This window comes from Scardinius erythrophthalmus (assembly GCF_964197995.2).
Source record: "Scardinius erythrophthalmus genome assembly, chromosome: 15".
NCBI lineage: Eukaryota > Metazoa > Chordata > Actinopteri > Cypriniformes > Leuciscidae > Scardinius > Scardinius erythrophthalmus.
In genome coordinates this window covers 8574418-8593019 of record NC_138235.1, presented here as the reverse complement: position 1 = coordinate 8593019, position 18602 = coordinate 8574418, and the positions used below count along the sequence as shown (strand labels likewise).

Below are 18602 nucleotides of genomic sequence, written 5' to 3'. Positions count from 1 at the left end.
AGGATGGTTGCTAAGGTATTTTTTTTAGTTGCTATGGTGTTACTAGGTGGTTGGTAGTTGTCAAAGATGGTTACTATGGAGTTTTTATAGAGTTATTAAAATCTTTAATAACGAGTACCTTCAGTACGGCACTCGGCCTGCGGCCTCGTGCCTATGGCCGAATAGGCACAAGCATGGAGCAATATCGCAAGGCCACGAGTGTAATAGTGCGTTAAAAAAATACAAAAAATGTAAAAAACATTTTTTTGGGGTTTAGGGTGGTTGCTAGGGAGCTCTTAGTGGTTGCTAGGGTGCTGAAACTGGTTGCTAGGGTGTGGCTATGAAGATTTTAGGCCATTACTTATTGGCTGCTTGATAATATAAATCCTCTGAGGGAGAGAGAGAGGGAGAGACGCAGGGCTGTCAGGCCCTTTGGAGTCTGTGTGTGTGAAAACGGCAGTTGGGATTCAAATATTTTTAGAACTCCCAATGTAAAGTCAATGGGACTTTTTTGGCCGCTTTTTCGTCCGCTGTGCGAACATCGTACACCCGATCGCTTAGAAAAGTCATAGCACACCTCTCCTCAATGAGCCGCTCGATTTGACACCTCACTCAGGGGTCTGAGACAAACGGTGCGGGGCGAGTTACGCGCCAAACTTTTGTCCAGAATAATAAAAAGAAGAAGAAGTAGAAGAACTAGAATGTACATTTCCTGAAGAAAATGTGAAGTGGTGCTTGCAGTGGCAAAATTCGCCACTGGGCAGATGCTAACACAATTGACATGTTGTGATACCATGATATACCACGTTTTAGCATCATTTACCACGATTTACCATGATTCTAAGATGATTTACTACGATTTACCACATTCCAGCATGATTTACTAAGATTAACATGTTGTTAGAATGATGCTAGCATGATTAGCATGTTGTTAACATGATTAGCATCTTAGTAGCATGATGCTAGCATGTTTAGCATGTTGCTAGCATGTTTTTAGCTAGATGCTAACATGATTAGCATGTTGCTAGCATTATGCTAGCTTGATTAGCATGATGTTAGCCTGATTAGCATGTTGGTAGCATGATGCTAGCATGATTAGCATGTTGTTTGCAATATGCTAGCTTAATTAACATGTTGCTAGCATGATGCTAGCTTGATAAGCATGTTGGTAGCATAATGCTAGCATGATTAGCATGTTGCTAGCATGATGCTAGCTTGATTAGCATGATGTTAACATGATGCTAGCTTGATTAGCATGTTGGTAGCATGATGCTAGCTTGATTAGCATGTTGGTAGCATAATGCTAGCATGATTAGCATGTTGCTAGCATGATGCTAGCTTGATTAGCATGATGTTAGCATGATGCTAGCTTGATTAGCATGATGCTAGCATGATGTTAGCTTGATTAGCATGTTGGTAGCATAATGCTAGCATGATTAGCATGTTGGTAGCATAATGCTAGCATGATTAGCATGCTGCTAGCATGATGCTAGCTTGATTAGCATGATGTTAGCATGATGCTAGCTTGATTAGCATGTTGCTAGCATGATGCTAGCTTGATTAGCATGTTGGTAGCATAATGCTAGCATGATTAGCATGTTGCTAGCATGATGCTAGCTTGATTAGCATGATGTTAGCATGATGCTAGCTTGATTAGCATGTTGCTAGCATGATGTTAGCTTGATTAGCATGTTGGTAGCATAATGCTAGCATGATTAGCATGTTGCTAGCATGATGCTAGCTTGATTAGCATGATGTTAGCATGATGCTAGCTTGATTAGCATGTTGCTAGCATGATGTTAGCTTGATTAGCATGTTGGTAGCATAATGCTAGCATGATTATAATGTTGCTGCATGATGCTAGCTTGATTAGCATGATGTTAGCATGATGCTAGCTTGATTAGCATGTTGCTAGGATGTTTTTAGCAAGATGCTGTTGCCAGGTGGTTGCTAGGGTGTTCTGGGTGGTTGCTAAGGTGTTCTGGGTGGTTGCTAGGCAGTTGCTAGGGTATTCTTGGTGGTTGCTAGGCAGTTGCTAGGTTATTCTTGGTGGTTGCTATGGTATTCTGGGTGGATGCTAGGGCGTTGCTAGGCAGTTGCTAGAGTGTTCTGGGTGGTTGCTAGGCAGTTGCTAGGTGTTCTGGGTGGTTGCTAGGCAGTTGCTAGGTGTTCTGGGTGGTTGCTAGGCAGTTGCTAGGGTGTTCAGGGTGGTTGCGAGTGCCTTATGTACGGCACTCGGCCTGCGGCCTCGTGCCTATGGCCGAATAGGCACAAGCATGGAGCAATATCGCAAGGCCACGAGTGTAATATTGCGTTAAAAAATACAAAAAAAATAAAAAATATTTTTTTTTTGGTTTAGGGTGGTTGCTAGGGAGCTCTTAGTGGTTGCTAGGGTGCTGAAACTGGTTGCTAGGGTGTGGCTATGAAGATTTTAGGCCATTACTTATTGGTTGCTTGATAATATAAATCCTCTGAGGGAGAGAGAGAAGGAGAGACGCAGGGGTGTCAGGCCCTTTGGAGTCTGTGTGTGTGAAAACGTCGGTTTGGATTTGAATTTTTTGGAATGCCCAATGTTAAGTCAATGGGACTTTTTTGGCCACTTTTTCGTCCGCTGTGTGAACATCGTACACCCGATCGCTTAGAAAAGATATAGCACACCTCTCCTAAATGAGCCGGTCGATTTGACACCTCACTCAGGGGTCTGAGACAAACGGTGTGGGGCGAGTTACGCGCCAAACTTTTGTCCAGAATAAGTATGAGCAATAACAATAGTGATGCTTTCAAAAAAGCACCACTAATAATAAGTATGCAAGAGAACACTAATGATGCCTTGCCTTTGGCAAGCACCATTAATAATAATAAGTTTAAATAGGATTTCAGTAAGTTGGCTCTCTCAAGCCAACTTAATAATAAGTTTAAATAGGATTTCAGTAAGTTGGCTCTCTCAAGCCAACTTAATAAGTTTAAATAGGATTTCAGTAAGTTGGCTCTCTCAAGCCAACTTAATAATAATAATAATAATAAGTTTAAATAGGATTTTAATATGTTGGCTCTCTCAAGCCAACTTAATAATAAGTTTAAATAGGATTTCAATATGTTGGCTCTCTCAAGCCAACTTAATAATAAGTTTAAATAGGATTTCAATATGTTGGCTCTCTCAAGCCAACTTAATAATAATAAGTTTAAATAGGATTTCAATATGTTGGCTCTCTCAAGCCAACTTAATAATAATAATAATAAGTTTAAATAGGATTTCAATATGTTGGCTCTCTCAAGCCAACTTAACTAGATGCGAAAGTTCGTCGAGACAAACTTTGAAGTTGGCTTGAGAAAGTTTGGACCATTACGTTTGAAGAAGTTTGAAGTTTAAATTAGTTTGAAGTTTAAATTAGTTTAAAGTTTAACGTAGTTTGAAGTTTAATATAAAGTTTACATTAGTTTAAAGTTTAAAGTAGTTTGAAGTTTAAATTAGTTTAAAGTTTATATTAGTTTGAAGTTTAAAGTAGTTTAAAGTTTAAATTAGTTTAAAATTTAAAGTAGTTTAAAGTTTGATGGAGGGATAGATAGATAGCTAGATAGATAGCTACAGTAGATAGAGCCTCAATGGTTAAATTTTATCAGTGAGCATATTTTAAAATCTTAATCATAACTTTTATATCAACAACTCGTAATAATAGGAAAATGATATTGCAAGAACAGCTAATGTGGTGATGGACGCCTGTTGTCACAGTAACCAGGTGAAAGAAATGAGGAAATTAAAGTGCTACATTATGAGACACAATTGCCCTGCCTCTTAAACTTAAAAGGTTACAAATTTTCCCCTATATAGTCAACTTTGTATTTAATGAAAAAATGCATTTCTAACAAATGTGACAGTTGTAATGTACCAGAAAATGTTGAGCATGTTATTTTGTGGTGTAATAAATATAGTGCTGAGAGGATCAGTTTACATGACAAGATATACGGATTAGAACGTGGATGGATAACGACATTCACATTTGAAGTGAAATATGAAAATAAAGTAAAGTGTTGAGGCATTACAGGTAAAGATGCTCACATGCAAGATTACTTTTCTTTTCAGCGTTGAGCATTACCACCAATCACACAAGTCTCTGTTGAGCTCATGCAATAACCAATCAGATTAGTTACCGATGAAGAAACAATCTGCGGGTTCGCGGGAGCTTTTTGCCTCGTTCATGTCATGTGCTGTTCTCCTCAGTCACTATTTTTTGTATTTTTCTCCCTTTTTCTGACATTCTGGCTGGATTCTGCCTATTCGCTCGAGGAAAAGTGTAGATGCGATGTAAGTAAGATATTAATTTATAATCCTTTTGATTTTTCATGCTACTAAAATAACAATGTCTCTTTCTAATGCGTAAAAAGCAATTAACTGATTCCTAAATGGTTCTTGTCATACAAGAAGAACAGCTAATGTGGGGATGGACGCGCGTTGTCACGGTAACCAGGTGAAGGTAATGAGTAAATCAAATTGCTAGATTTTGAGACACAATTACTCTGTTCCCTCTAAAATGGACAAAACTGCATATTCGACAAGGGTTAAAAAATATCTCCTACACAATCAATGTTAATCTATTACGACTGTCGATAGATAGACAGAAAATATTACGTTTTATACTTTTTTTCAGCGTTGAGCATCACAGCCAATCACACAAATCTTTGTTGAGATCATAATGCAATAACCAACCAGATTAGTTACTGGTGAAGAAAAAAAAAAGCGTATTCGGGGGAGTTTTTGCTGTGTTTAACACTATGTGTTGCTCACCACAGTCAGACAGACAGATTGCGAATTCTGTCGTGGGAAAGTGCAGACACGACGCAAGTAAGATATTGATTTAAAATCCTTTTGTTTTTCATGCTACTAAAATAACAATGTCTTGATTTTCTAAAAAAACAGTTAACTAATTCATAAACGGTTCTTGACTGTGCGACACACAAGAATGACCCCACACAGATCGTTTTCTGTATTCTTGTAATGACATTAATCATTATATCACGAACAATGATCGACAGTAATGACGTTTTTAACTTACAAGGTAATTTTTTTTGATAACAGCTACAACCTTTCGGTGAATGCTTTCTGCTAAGATATGTGCATCATCTTTTGTGTCAAATCCTTACATTTATTCAATTAATTAAAACAAATATATTCTGACAGGATTTTGGTCTCAGAGAACGTTTTGACGTTATGAAGAAATGACTAAATTAAATGACAATAAATTAAATGACAGTAAAAAGACAATCTTTGCAATGCTGAGGAAAAACAGAAGCAGAATTCTGAAATAGCATTGTTTAATGCAGCTCACAGTAAATCAGTAATAACTTAATTAGTAATGGACGTTATTAATCATTTACTTTTGAAATAATAAAAAAAATCAAACTAAAATTTAAATGTTAAATTAAAACCGCCACTAGGTGGCAGCAATTCACTTTTAGTGAGTCATTGAGATTCAACCGTTGTTGTTAAAATTTCTTGTTTTCGGTAAGGGTACGTCTAATTTATGTACTTTTATTAAAAATGTATGTAATTTTACTCCTAAATTGAAAAACCCCATTCTACAACAACATAGACATATCTTGATGGAACCAAAGGGGCAGGGTTTTAATGTCATACCTGCACGACGCTGTCACGAGTCACGGGAAACACCGGATCACGGTGTGATTAAAGTGCACAAGTTTTAAACAATCAGGATAGGATAAATGTCAAGGTGTAGTTGATGGGAAACACAGGGACTACATCCTGTTAAATGCATGACAAATGTATGAGTTTGTTGATATATCTCAATTAATGGGTTTTGCATTATTTTTGTGTAATTTCACACTTGTGTAACTTGAAGATTGTAACTTTCTGTTTCTATTCTCCCAGTGTTGCATTCAAATGGGTGACTAAAGTCCACGAGTGGCTGGTCACACCTCAGATCCAAGATGAGAACCTTGCATCACAACACAACAGGTAAGTAAAACAGTGTACCTTTTCTGCAGGTAATTAGAGGGTATGCATTGCTGTCAAAAATATATGGATGATAGAAAAGACAACACTTTGAAACATGTAAAATTATATTTTATTATCTTTAATAAGGTGTTGTTGTTTTGAACAAACTATAGAAACTAAACAAGAACAAACTAAACAAGAACAATTTAAAGTAGCAGTCTTAGAACAAAAAAAAGTGGAAAAAGGAATGAGGGTGCTGGCTAATCTGATGAGGTCTCCGTCTCAATTACGGCACGGATCTGAAGCACCCGTCTGTTTATGTGCCTGAGGACCACTTTTATCGGTAGCTTGGCGAGGAGGTCATCAGGCTTCCCAGAAAACATGGTAACCGGAACAATGTACACCACCAACTCACTGCTGAGGATGTGGCAGTTGTCGTTGACCTCAGTGATGCCGATGATGTCGGCCTCTGTCTCCTGGACTTGCCCCTCAGGAATCTGTGGAAACAAACCATTATGGTAAGTTTTATTGTATTAGCACTGAAACACTGTAAGTATTTCTTTTTGTACAATTTTGCTTTTCTGTATATTAAATTCTTGTTTATTGACCTGTTGTATTAAAAAACACACTTGCAACTCTAGTCTATTATCAGATTACAGTATTGCTGATAATCTGAACATTTATGATTTTGTTCATGTGACATTTATTAATTGAAAGGTAGGTTTACAACTCCAAAATGCATGTTTTACTCTGTTTCAGTGTATACTATGGCAGCAGTAGTGTTGTGCATTATGTACCTCCACAGTCGTGTAGGGTGAGGAGTGGAATTTTCCTCGCCCGTTGTGGAGGATGCAGGGACGAAGGTGAGTAATCACCACCTCATCACCCACGTATACAACAGTCAGTGCCTCATCCCTCCACAGCGACACTTCAAACAACTTTCCTCCACACTGCAGCTGAATGTCCAGAACGGGGACATTAGTGCGTGTCATCTTCACGCCACGCAACTGGAAAAATTCAATTCATGGGTGAGTATAATACAGTTCTATTTCTTATTTTTGTTCCTGGATTTCCTCAACATTGCACATTTAGATTTTTTTTTAATTCAATTTGTTAATTACATGATTTGTTTTACAAATAAGTGAAAAATCCAAAATATGGAGTGTTGAGATTTCCTGAACGTGTGTTTAAATCACAGTGCCATAGTGACAGACAGATGAAGACGGTCAGATAGAAAGATAGATAGTAAATCTGGGGGTGAAAAAGCGTATATGGTGTCAATAGTCTTACTCAACTGTTATGTCCTGTGAATTTTCTAATAACTTTGAATCACCCATTAGATACACAAACTATTTCAAAATGAATATAATAAAATGTTGTAATGTATTTAGTATATTTTTGAGACTATTCAGCTCAAATATACAAAATTAGCAATATAATTGAATTTGCCACAGGTATTGCAGAACACGGTTATTATCACTGTTCATTGTTATAAAATTTCTGTTTTAGGCAACTTGGAACTGGATTATGAGGATGTAATGCTGTCAGGTTGGTAAATTATATTAGGTTAAAAGCTTAGAGAATTAGTTTAACACTGCAAAATGTATTAGACGGATAGAAAATTTACTCACTTCCATGATCTTCCCCTGGAGGCTGAGGTATCCACCCTTTGAAAAGTTGTGCTCTTCTTCACCACTCATCACTGGTGAAGATGGACACAGGGCATGTTTGGCCTCATTCTCCGCCTCCTCTGTGATCTCCAGTGGAACAGTTTTAAATTTCAGGGTTCCAGGGCCAACAAACAAATGCATCTGTCCAAATGCATTGGACAGGGTGTATGTCTGTAAAATATAACTAACCCCCTCCTCAAATTCCGGGGTAAACCCATCTGTTTTATTTAAATATGTTTTTAAGCCATCGCTTAAAGCACTTATAGACTGTGTTTTAAGCCTATTAATGGTAATCTTTTCTCCCTTTCGGAAGTTGAGGGCTCGCTGGCTCATGCTCGTTGCAACACACTTGCAACGCAGCAATGCTGCCGGAGATGTTGGAGTTGCCATGCTGACGAGAAGAAAAGGCAGAGAAAGGTACATGTGAATACTCTGGCAAATATTATTTACTTTTTGTTCATAAAATTAAAGTCAAAGCAATATTTTGAAGGAAATTGTGTTGAGTTTTGAAAGAATGGTTCACCCAAAAATAAAACACTACTGTTTATTTATTTGAAGTGGAAAAAAAATGACTTTAAAGGTTCCATAGTGTACATCTTTCTGAAGTTTTATTTTAGGTTTTTTATTTCCTGGATAATATATATTTGCTGTATAAGCACCAAAAACCATCTCAATATATATTTTACAGCTCCTTTCTCAGGAGCTCTGCCAAGAACAGGTCGAGTTTGCCCTGTCTACTTAATATTCATGAGCCTCTCTTCTGATTGGCCTGTTGTTCTCTGAGTGACCCACCATTGGTGGGGGTGGTGACTGAGTAGTTCTGACATCACATTTATACGGAAGTCACAATGGCTTGTGAAAAGGCACAGCTACTTTATGCAGACTGTGTGCATTTGTCTGTGGTTCGATTGTTTTGAAACTTACATGGTAGTTACATAGCCCCTAGAGCTCTGTTATCATGAAAAAAAGCCAGGAAATTTCAATTTTGACAATATGGGACCTTTAACAAATAACTTGTTCAGTCAGAACCCCTTCTCTGAGGAGGTTGTGACTGAACTTTATAAAATTTAATTTGAAAAATGTATTTTCTGAAGTAATTTATCCACTTATTTCAGTCAGAACCCCTTCTCTGAGACCACATCCTGTCAGAATATATTTTATTATACTGTCATTTTATTGTAGCTTCATAAAAATCATCAATTTAATTAGAAAAAGTGGAAAAATATCTTCAGAAAAAACATTTTTCAGTCAGAACCCCTTCTCTGAGACCAAATCCTGTCAGAATATATTTTATTATACTGTCATTTTATTGTAGCTTCATAAAAATCATCAATTTAATTAGAAAAAGTGGAAAAATATCTCTGAGATCAAATCTTGTTTTGTCACTGTCATATAGGCCTTAATATTTACATTTTATTGTAAGAGTTAATTTAGTTTGTTGAAAAGTAAAAAGGGTCTCACCTGATGTGTAGTTGTAGTTGAGTGGTCAAGTAAGGAGGAGGACAGTGGTCTTGAACTTGGCACCAGTCCAATCAGCGAATCAAAAGACATCACCAAGGCACATGATGACAGGACAGATAACCTTTGACCAATGGTTTTCTTTTTTCTCTTTTTTTTCTCCCTCCCCCTTCTTTCTCCCTCTCTCTCTTCCTCTCTCTCTATCTCCCCCTCCCCCAGAGAGAGGGACAGACAGCAGCCAGAGTGTGTGTAGAAGAGACACCAGGTTAATGTGTGTGTCCACCACAGTGACCCTCAGTAATGTGTGTGTGTGTGTGTGTGTGTGTGTGTGTGTGTGTGTGTGTGTGTGTGTGTGAAAACACTGGTAGCAAATGTTCACATGTTCTTATTTGTTACACTGTTCATTTAAATTAAAGTTATGTTAGAATGTTTTATTATATTGATGTCTTTATTATTATTTGTCCAAATCACCGAAACGAGTTGCATTTTAGCACTTCTGGTTCCATTGTCCCATGGGTTTTGTTAAATGACTGAAATAAGGTATATCCACAGCTTTTTTAATGTGTGTGCATCTTGGATGGGTTAAACACAGAACTTTCACTTCATTGTATAACAGGAAAAATTGTATTTGCCAGAAAGCCTGAAAGAATGGCCAGCTACATCTCCAGTCTGCCCTGCTTGATCACTGATCTGAGGACCACATTGGCAAATCAACAGCAAAAGTCATTTATGTGATAACAAACTGTAGGCTTTACATTACAATATAAATCAATTCACCTTATTGTATAATTTATTTTATTAAACAAAATATAATTTGGTCCCTCCTAATATAAAATAAGTTAAATAAATATTGTGGGTTTAAAAAGGGAATTGTGCACAAGTAATTAGCTGCCATATTTTTTAATATATATACAATTTATTTTTATTTTTTTGCTGGTGTTTTAATAAATTAATTGTGATTTAATAACTCCATTATGATGTTAATTATTTGATTACAAGGGTTGTGGTATTTAAACGAATGTAGCGGCTGGCCAATGAAATTGTTAAATGTTGGATAACAAATGAGATCGTTGAATGTTGCATAACTAATGAGCTGTACGTCATTCTGGATCCTTCCGCTCCTGCTGCTTGCTTCGGTTCGGGTGAGTGAGAAAGTTTGTCTGAGGTAATTAAAATGTGTGTGGGTTAACGATTTGAATGCAGTTAAACGTATTTAAGTGTTTATAACTGCTGAAACACGAATAATAGTTAATTTTCCAAAAAGCATTACGATAATGTGTAACGTTATCGTGTGGATGATGTGTAACGTTAACGGGTTCTGTCTTCTGTCTAATTTGTTCGTTTTGTTAAAAACCTTAATTTATATCCCCAGTATTTGTATTTTTTTATGTGAAATTGGACTTTTTTGCTCCTGTTTATATGAAATACGGACCGCCGTCAGATAAGCTTTTGGTAAAAAAAAATCTATTTCATTTTTCAATGGCGCCGCCATTTTAAGGGATAACGCTTACCGTTGCCATGGTTATTTCGTCAGTAAGACCAGAGAAATATGCAACGCTGCGTGAAAAGATCGTGAACGTAACTCCTCAATCTCTATAATGCTGACGTTACTCTTTTATAATAGAAACACGTCCATACTTCCATTCCTGTGTATTATCTGACTTGTTTCTCTATTTTGCTTGAGTGTAAATAGGTCGTTGTTGCTACTATGTAAGTATTTGATTGACAGCTTGAGATACATTTTCAGTCATAACGTTACATTTTATAACAGCAAAATTATTTGCAGATTACAGAGATGAAGAACATAGATATAAAGTGAATTTTTTTTCTTAAATTCACCTTACTTTGTGACCATCTAACTTTTGTGGTAAATAGGCTACATATATTTGTACAATTTCAGATTAGCATATTAATATGATTCAGATTAGTCAAATCATATTATTTTAAAACTTTACAGTTCTTCTGTACCATGCATGCAGGCCTGTGCAATATTTGATTCATATAATAGTGAATCATATGTGATTTCTTATTTTTCTCCTCCTTTCTTTTATGTGAACCTGTGTCTGTAAAAATCTTGCCAGTTCATTGCATCCATTGCGGTAAGTAATCTTTTAAACTGTCTGTCACATTCTCAATATTTGCATTTACAATAAATATAGAATAGCAATCTATATCGACATATTTCAGAACATATTTCAATATCATTTTTTGGAATCAAGATTATTTATTTCATTTACCTATTAGGTTTCGTATCTCCTCCACTGCCGTGTACCCACTGCCAACTGCCTTTGGCACCTTCATTCCAAGGTAATTCACTTATTCACATTAACCTCAGGGCTCGAATTTAGGCGCGGGATTGTGGGTATTGCGCATAATTTTAATCATTCCCGCAGGTCTCCCACTTATATCAACTGTTCTCTGGGATGTGTTTTCATGATAATCGAATGTAAATAGTTTTATCTCTAAAAACTGTTCTCTGGGATGTGTTTTCATGATAATCGAATGTAAAGAGTTTTATCTCTAAAAACTGATTCGCTTATAACGCTAGTATATGGGGCATGGAATAAGTAAGGGATAATGTATAGAGAGGCAGTCGTTATAGCGAATAACAACCCCGACAGGCTGAACAGGACCCCGACGCGAAGCGGAGGGGTCTTGAATCATCCTGAAGGGGTTGTTATTCGCTATAACGACCGACTCTCTATACATTATCCCGCTTATTACATGGTTACCTACAAAATAAATAAATAATTTGACACGAATTATTGATTTAAAAAGGAGTTTATTGATTTAAAAACGATTGTATTGCTTCCACCAAAGAAAATAGTCCGTTCCGCGTCCATAGCAACGCTGTTTTTCATGGCAACGGTCTGTTATACTTCGCAGCGGTCTGATATCAAGAAATAACACACCGCATTCTACATTGGAATTCAGCCAAGCCATGTAAAAATAGAAAGAAAGCGCTAGTTAATACCAATAACAAGGCTCAAAAAATATTATACATATATATATATATTTTACAGCATGTGGTATTCTCTTTTGTTATGTACTTAATATTTGCATAACATTTGTGAGTGGATCATTTATTTATTTTACTTATTAGATTTTGTAGTGTTCCACTGTTGTCTCCCTGCTGTTAAGGGTGGCCAGCAGCACCTTCATTTCAAGGTAATGTATATTCATATTCACCATATTAACAGTCAACAAATATGTACAAAATACTAGACTTTTTTTTCTTCTTTTTTTAGGTGACATTGCTGCTTTGAGTGTCTAGGTAAGTATCCCTTTAAACTTACTATATAATGTTCATCAGATTCATTACGGTAGTCATTTGTTTCCCTGCGGTTAAGGGTGGCCAACAGCACCTTCATTGCAAGGTAATTTATATTCATATTCACCATATTAACAGTCAACGAATGTGTACAAAATACTAGACTTTTTTTTTTTAGGTGACATTGCTGCTTTGAGTGACTATGTAAGTATCCCTTTAAACTTACTGATTAATGGTAATCAGAGTCATTAGTCATTTCTTTATAATATTCTGTCTGCATTTATTCTGTCTTTATTAACAAGGTTTCGTTAGTAAACACATTACACTGGCACTACAGCATAATGTAGTATTGTGGGATAGCAGCCACATCACAGCTTGAAGGAATAGCTAGAATTGTTTATCCTCACTAGTAGATTGGCTTTCTCATTTTGTTAATGTGAGACAAATTGTCACATTTATCAGTTTGTAAGGGCTATTCCACAGCTAGAAACAATGATTTAACCATTTATGAAAAATGTGTGAAAACTCTTTCCATCCTCAATTGTGTAAGTAACCCCCTTACATATAATTTTATTTGTAACTATATTTCTAGTGCATTTTTATATTGTCTGTTGTTATTTATGTAAATGATACTTGCCATTTTGCATTTAACAATGTAACTGACTTTATTTCTTTCTGTGTTTGTCTGTCTTGACCTGTCCTATACTTTCCTCTCCATAACTGTATATTATTCACTCAAACCTTTATCTTGCTTACTAATTTTAAAAAAATGCCTCTTCCATCCTTTCTCTTCCAAAACTCATAAATGGCCTGCCACCTCTTGCCACCTGCTTACTTGCTTGCACTATAAACTGCAAAATGCAAACTCACATCTGCTTCTAACCCTTATGCACCTACGCTTAGCTTGCTAACGCATCTTTAAAAAAAAGGCCAGTACCCATGAATTGATCTATGATCATGTACAAGTCTTGTTGCATCTTGATACATCTAAGTACATACTCAATACCACAAATATTTGCACCCATACTCACGTCCTGTAAGATCACCGTCTCAGGTAACAAAACTGTGCTGCATCTTCAGAAATAGTAAGAGAGAGTTTTAAAAGTTTTTAACTATTTTAAAGTAATTTTTTTTTTGATTAACCTAACTTCAAATCAATTAATTAACTGTTGTATTACTGTTACTAATATATATATATATATATATATACATATATATATATATATATATATATATATATATATATATATACAGTGTTTCCTTTAGGATTTTTTTTAGCAGTGGGGGCAGGTCTGTCCGAACAACCGCGCGATTATCCGCGGGATTCTCCGACATGCACTTTAACAATCACTGCTGATAGACGGCTTTCGTACAGCCCGGGCTTTATGGTAACTTGTTTTATTAGGAGCACTTGTGCTCCTAATTAAAAAAATTTAGGAGCACAGTCCAAATTTTTTTTTTTCCTTTAACGACACAATATTACTGTGCCACATTGTGTGACAAAAGTTTACCTTATGAACATTAAATATTTTCAGTTTTAGAAAAACAATTACACTGGCTGTCATAAATAAATTGCATAAAAAAAAAAAAAAAAAAACTAAATTCATACATTTCGTGCCTCACTAGCGATTCTTGCTTGAAGTGTGAATGTCCGCACACAAACATTGTTGGCCCTGCAGGGTTTTACCTGGGTCAAAAATGGTCTTCGGTGGCCAACACTTAAAAAAAAAAAAAAAAAGCTGTGATTTTACCTATGGATTTCATAGCTTTGTAAGATAAAATCCTTCTTTAATAGATTATTTTGGTATATAATCATATCAATATAAAAAAGCAGGGAGAAAAAGTAGCATTAAAAAGTTTATTTTAACTAATAGTCTTATTTTCTACCATCTACAATTGAATAGGCTACCATTCAGTTGTAAATGCTGTAGTTTATTAAGGCTAAATCTAGCTAACCATATAGGCTGTACTAAAGGGGGTAAGCACACCTTACGTTCTTATTTGTTCTGTAAATTATTTTTTTTAAACACTTTACAATATGGTTTGATTTAACATTAGTTTATTACTAACATGAACCATGAGCAATACATGTTACTGAACGTATTCATCTTTATTAATCTTAATAAAAATACAGCTGTTTATTGTTTGTTCATGTTAGTTCACAGTGCATTAACTAAATGTTAACAAATACAACTTTTGATTTCAATAATGTAGGCTATTAAATGTTGAAATGAACATTAGCAAAAATTAATACATTCTGTAGAAGTGCAGTTTATTAAAAGTTAATGTTAACTAATGTAGTTATAACTAGAGTTTAATAAATGGAACCTTATTGTAAAGTGTTACCGATCTGTTATACACCGATTCAGACGTCTCGTGAGTTCAGTGTTGGAAAGATCAGTCGTTTAACCATTCATTAAAACGTGGAACCTTGCTTCGCAAAGAGAGTGCTCGCGCACATGCGACCAGAGGGCGCGCGCTCTCGCTCTCTCGTTCTTTTAAACATGCGCCCAGCTGTCACAAGCGCAGCAGTTTATCTACATTACACACCGGTCAAATAAGACTTTGGCGGGACGAAAAAAACGCTTTGGCGGCTGCCAAAAAAAAAAATCTTCGATCGGGTCAGTCGCACAAGTGCGCCTAAATATCTTTTCATGATCGCACACAGACATATTTAGGCGCAAATGCGAGTGAAATGGTCGCACTGTAGAGCCCTAACGTTACCGTGGCGGCAAAAATTTTGCCGTGGCGGGCCGCCATTAACTAATCAACATAGAGGAAACACTGTATATATATATATATATATATATATATATATATATATATATATATATATATATACTCTTGTTATATATTAAATATTTAACTTTTCTATATATCTGATTGCATAAAAGGTGCTACGGTATCTTTATCTACGTTAAACACATTATCTTTTGTGTTTGTTTTCTCAAACATATTTGCTTGATTGCCAGTGCTGAAACATCACCATGCCAAGAAAAGGAAAGAGGAGTCAATCTCAGAAACAGCGCAGAAATCTAGAAGCTTCATGTGGCACCAGTAGAAGTACTTCTGGAGCAGGTATTATTGGTGAAAAACATTATTATGTTCTGTCTGTTACAGCATCGCACTTTCAAGGTGATACTAGGTATAAGCTTTACTCTAGAGGCCGTCAGTGTACGTGCAATGCTTTAATGTTCCTAGCTGTCCATAATGAACGCAATGAGCTACTCGGTTTCGATTTAGACCGCATTTTACAGAGAGGTGATGCAGTTTACACTAGTGTCAAACGAACACTGCAGAGCAAAGGGCAATTTGTGGCTAATTTTTTAAACTTTGATGAGCTGCCAAGCACAGTTAAGACCAACTCAAACTGCTACAACATCCTGAAACATCCTCAGAGAGTTGGATTTCTGAAAGATTCACCTGTCCTAGGCGAGTATGAAAACCTAGAGAATACTCTGCAGTGCCTCAGAGCTGATGTGAGTGACGCGTTGCTGCTGTGTGCAACCACGTGTATCGCCGTATTCAGAGATCGCTCAGGGAGGTTTGGCTATTTTGATTCTCACTGCAGATCAGCATATGGAATGCCTGAGGAAGAAAGCACAGGTACGGCCGTGATGTTGACCTTCTTCCGTTTAGAAGACCTGATCGAGAGGCTGATGCTATTGTTTCAAGGGTGTTTCGATTTGATAGACCAGCAACAATTTGATCTGCTGCCTGTATCGTTCATTAACCGGATAACTGAAAGAAGTGTACGTCCTGAAGTCTCCCTGAACTGCTGTGAGCTTGAACGTGATGTGCAACCATCCACCTCTTTTGAGAACGAAGCTCTGTCAAACAATGAACAATGCAGGTCTGCTGATGTCTCACAACTGTATGTTCAAGTCCAAGATGTGCAACCATCCACCTCTTTTGAGAACGAAGCTCTGTCAAACAATGAACAATGCAGGTCTGCTGATGTCTCACAACAGTGTGTCCAAGATCCGGTTGAACAACCATCTGAGACTACCGTTAATGGAGCCACATCAACTAATGATCAAGCCCACTTGACTTTGCAAGATAAAATGGACGTTATAACTTCTGTCACTCAGAATCAAGACAGTAATAAAAATGTATCATTCAGTGAACTTTCTCATGGCATGCTGTCACAGGATCAATTGCCATTGTCAGCTCCAAATCACCAATATTCACAATCGACAATCAAGCAGACAGAAAAACTGAACAAGAAGCAAAGGCGAAAGGCTTATTATAAAAAATGGCAGAAAGAAATGGTTCAGAGGCAAGGTGTTTATGACAAAAAACAGGCTGTATGTAAAGTCTATGATTCTAAAACAAGTAGTGAATACAGGGAAAGACGTAAACAAGCCATGAAGAACAAATATTGGAATAGTATGATTTACAGAGAAGAACACAAACAAGCAATGAAAAACAATTATAAAAATATTAATGAATACAGAGAGCGAAAAAAGGCTTATGTAATTAGCAAGTATAGAAATAATGAACAATTCAGGGATAAACAAAAGAATTACATAGTTAAAAATTACAGGAATGATGAACAATTCAGGGAGAAACAAAAGAAGTATATAATTAAAAATTACAGGAATGATGCACAATTTAGGGAGAAACAAAAGAAGTATATAATTAAAAATTACAGGAATGATGCACAATTCAGGGAGAAACAAAAGAAGTATATAATTAAAAATTACAGGAATGATGCACAATTCAGGGAGAAACAAAAGAAGTATATAGTTAAAAATTACAGGAATGATGAACAATTCAGAGAGAGACAGAAGGACTATATATTGAGAAATTATAAGAACAATGCTAAATATAAGGAACAGCATAGGCAATATCTTGTTGATCGATATTCAAAGGATCCAATTTTTAGGCAAAGGCAAATAGACCATTATACAAACCGATGCAAAAATGATCCTAACTTCTTTGAAAAAAGGAAGAACATTTTTAAACAACGTTATCACTGTGATGTACATTTTAGGGCTCGTCAGAAAGAATATAATTTATTCAAATCTAAAAACAAAATATCTGCACTCAAGGTACTTCACACAGTATGCTGTGCACAAGACATACAGCGCAAATACAAAAACATGAATCTGATGCGCCAGCAGAGAGACACTGTACAAAATAACCAACCTGACGCAGTACAAGATCCGACTGTGTTAAGAGCCTTAAATGTTTTCAGAGATGTTATAAAACAGGGGCCAACTTACGTCTGCACATGCTGTGGCAGAGCGCTCTTCTCAAATCAAGTGAAATCATGTGATCGTGAGCGCTATCAGAAGAATCCAACAGTTGCTTCAGTTTGCTTGACTGGAAACTATGTTCATGTGTGCTCCGACTGCCCTGATGAATGTCCCTTGGAGAACAGAAAAACAGAGTGGATCTGTCACTGCTGTCATAACACACTATTAAGAGGTCTGATGCCAGACATTGCTTTAGCCAATAATCTTCAGTTCGCTCCCATTCCTCCAGAACTCTGCGATTTGAATGTTCTTGAAAGACACGTTATTGCAAAGTACATTCCTTTTGCTAAGATTGTTACACTACCGAAAGGCCAGCAAAGAGCTATAAAAGGTGCTGTGATTTCTGTTGCATCTGAAGTAGAAACAACAGTGAATTGTTTACCCAGACCAAGAAGTGAATCACAACTGCTTACAGTGAAACTCAAAAGACGTCTGTGTTACCAAGGTCACTATCAGTTTCAGACTTTGAACATGCAAAAGGTTTTGTCTGCTTTAAGAAAGCTAAAAGATATCCATTCAGAATATAAAGATATCTTCATTAATGCAGAACTCTCTGAAGAAGAAATGTTTAATGAGCAGGAAGAGTGTGCAAATGACATCAATGCTTCTGAAGAAGAAATGTTTAATGAGCATGAAGAGTGTGCAAATGAAATCACAACTCCTGATGAGGAAATGGATATTGAGAACACTGAAGAACAGAGCAATGAGAATGAACACAATGATTCTAACGATGACACTGCAGAAGAGCAATCGAGAGGCCTTGCCTTGGACACATGTCTTCAGCCCCCAGATCTCGGCCAGCAGCTGTTGTCTTATGATGATGGAATATTTTGCATTGCCCCAGCAGAGAGAAACACTCCTGTAAACACTTTCAAAATTCCTAAACTTGAGTCTATGGCGTTTCCAGTGCAGTTTCCAGATGGCACAAACACATTTGATGAGCCTGGTAGAGCAAAACATGTTTCCCCCAGTAGATACTTTAACTCTAGACTATTCTCTATTGACAATCGTTG

At 36.5% G+C, this 18602-nt stretch overlaps 1 protein-coding gene across 1 annotated transcript in view; it reads left to right on the top strand.

Moving 5' to 3' along the window:
• Positions 1-9495, top strand: part of LOC308703167 (uncharacterized protein) — a gene marked incomplete at its 5' end in the record, with an annotated part of 65883 nt that extends 56388 nt beyond the window's left edge. Inside the window, 9 exons of the mRNA XM_081386491.1 lie at positions 4768-4819; positions 5864-5950; positions 6235-6447; positions 6689-6792; positions 6886-6957; positions 7439-7477; positions 7582-7807; positions 7913-8016; positions 9277-9495. Of these exons, the coding sequence (XP_081242617.1) occupies positions 4768-4819; positions 5864-5950; positions 6235-6447; positions 6689-6792; positions 6886-6911 (482 nt within the window). The 3' untranslated portion in view covers positions 6912-6957; positions 7439-7477; positions 7582-7807; positions 7913-8016; positions 9277-9495. The remainder of the gene's footprint in view (positions 1-4767; positions 4820-5863; positions 5951-6234; positions 6448-6688; positions 6793-6885; positions 6958-7438; positions 7478-7581; positions 7808-7912; positions 8017-9276) is intronic.
• Between the last annotated feature and the right edge of the window lie 9107 nt (positions 9496-18602).